Source organism: Priapulus caudatus, unplaced genomic scaffold, assembly GCF_000485595.1.
Source record: "Priapulus caudatus unplaced genomic scaffold, Priapulus_caudatus-5.0.1 Scaffold669, whole genome shotgun sequence".
Classification (NCBI taxonomy): Eukaryota; Metazoa; Priapulida; class Priapulimorpha; order Priapulimorphida; family Priapulidae; genus Priapulus; species Priapulus caudatus.
The window spans coordinates 85444-86590 of NW_014577730.1; the positions used below are offsets into that span (position 1 = coordinate 85444).

The 1147-nt window shown below is 55.3% G+C and overlaps 1 protein-coding gene across 1 annotated transcript in view; it reads right to left on the bottom strand.

Moving 5' to 3' along the window:
- LOC106812637 (homeobox protein Hox-B2-like) overlaps positions 1 to 659 on the bottom strand; it is a 17107-nt gene extending 16448 nt beyond the window's left edge. The window contains exon 1 of the mRNA XM_014816554.1: positions 323 to 659. Coding sequence (XP_014672040.1) covers positions 323 to 659 — 337 coding nt within the window. The remainder of the gene's footprint in view (positions 1 to 322) is intronic.
- Between the last annotated feature and the right edge of the window lie 488 nt (positions 660 to 1147).

Sequence of the window (1147 nt, forward strand, 5' to 3'; positions counted from 1 at the left end):
AATATATACTCTACGACGGAGAACCATTGTAATTCGGGGGCAGGATGTTACGATAGCATTCATCACGGGCGAGCAAATTGATGAAGGAGACAGCCTTTGTACGGATTTCATTTGTCATTCCGCGTACCGGGTTCCCGGGGTTCATGCTGCGAGCCTTCTACACCCGGCTTGTCTAGCAGCTGATTTATAGCTATTAACACACCGCTACTCAGCGATACTCGCCATTACAGACCGTAGCGGCAGCAGCAGCAGCAGCAGCAGCAGCGGCGGCAGCGGCGGCGGCGGCGGCGGCGGCGGCGGCGGCAGTAGCGGCGGGTCTTACCTTGATGACCGTGTTTCTTCGGCGTCTTTTTCTCTCGCATCCACGGGTACTCGGGCAGCTTAACGTGGGGGCCCCCGGCCGCGTTCTTCCTCGCCGCTACCGACGATGACGGGGACTGCAGCTGATGGTATTGCTGCTGGCCGGGGGGCGAGCCAGCGGCGGCGTGCTGGCAGTAGTGTGCTGCTGCTGCTGCTGCTTCCAGCCCCGTCTCTCCGGTGATTGATGCCGCACATGATGCGTGGTACGTTTCATTGATATGTGGGATCGCAGTCATAAACTCTTCAATCGACGGTTGACTGTTGATGAAGCCTGACTCTAGCATGCCTTCTGTCATCATTGTTACTCGTCGTCGGTGCGACGATAAAAAAGCGCACGCGGGAGCGTCGGCGGAGACGCGTAATTGAAGCGCTGAAGTGACGCCGGTATCCAGCCAAGAACACGCATCACAGCGTGTTTACGCTATCCACAGTCCTTCAGCCATCACTGCTCGTCACGTGACGTCGCTCGCCGAATCAGGACGTGTCGTCTTCAGATGGATCTGTTTAGTGTAATCGGTCGCCGGCCGAGGATTTTTTCTCGCTGGCGGAGATTCTCGGTGACTGTCTGCCGTCAATAAACATCCCTCGCTGGAAATAAACAAATGCTTGGTCAACCGCACGCGCGTTCCCCACCCCCGCTACCATGCTCGCGATCCTGCTGTCAAATTTACACAATACGCCGTACGTAATAGTACCCCACGTTATTATTGATGGCTTGAAGTGCGCTCGCAGTACAAGTGAACGCAGTAGGAATTAATTAGATACTATTAGCGGGTTATTTTTCATT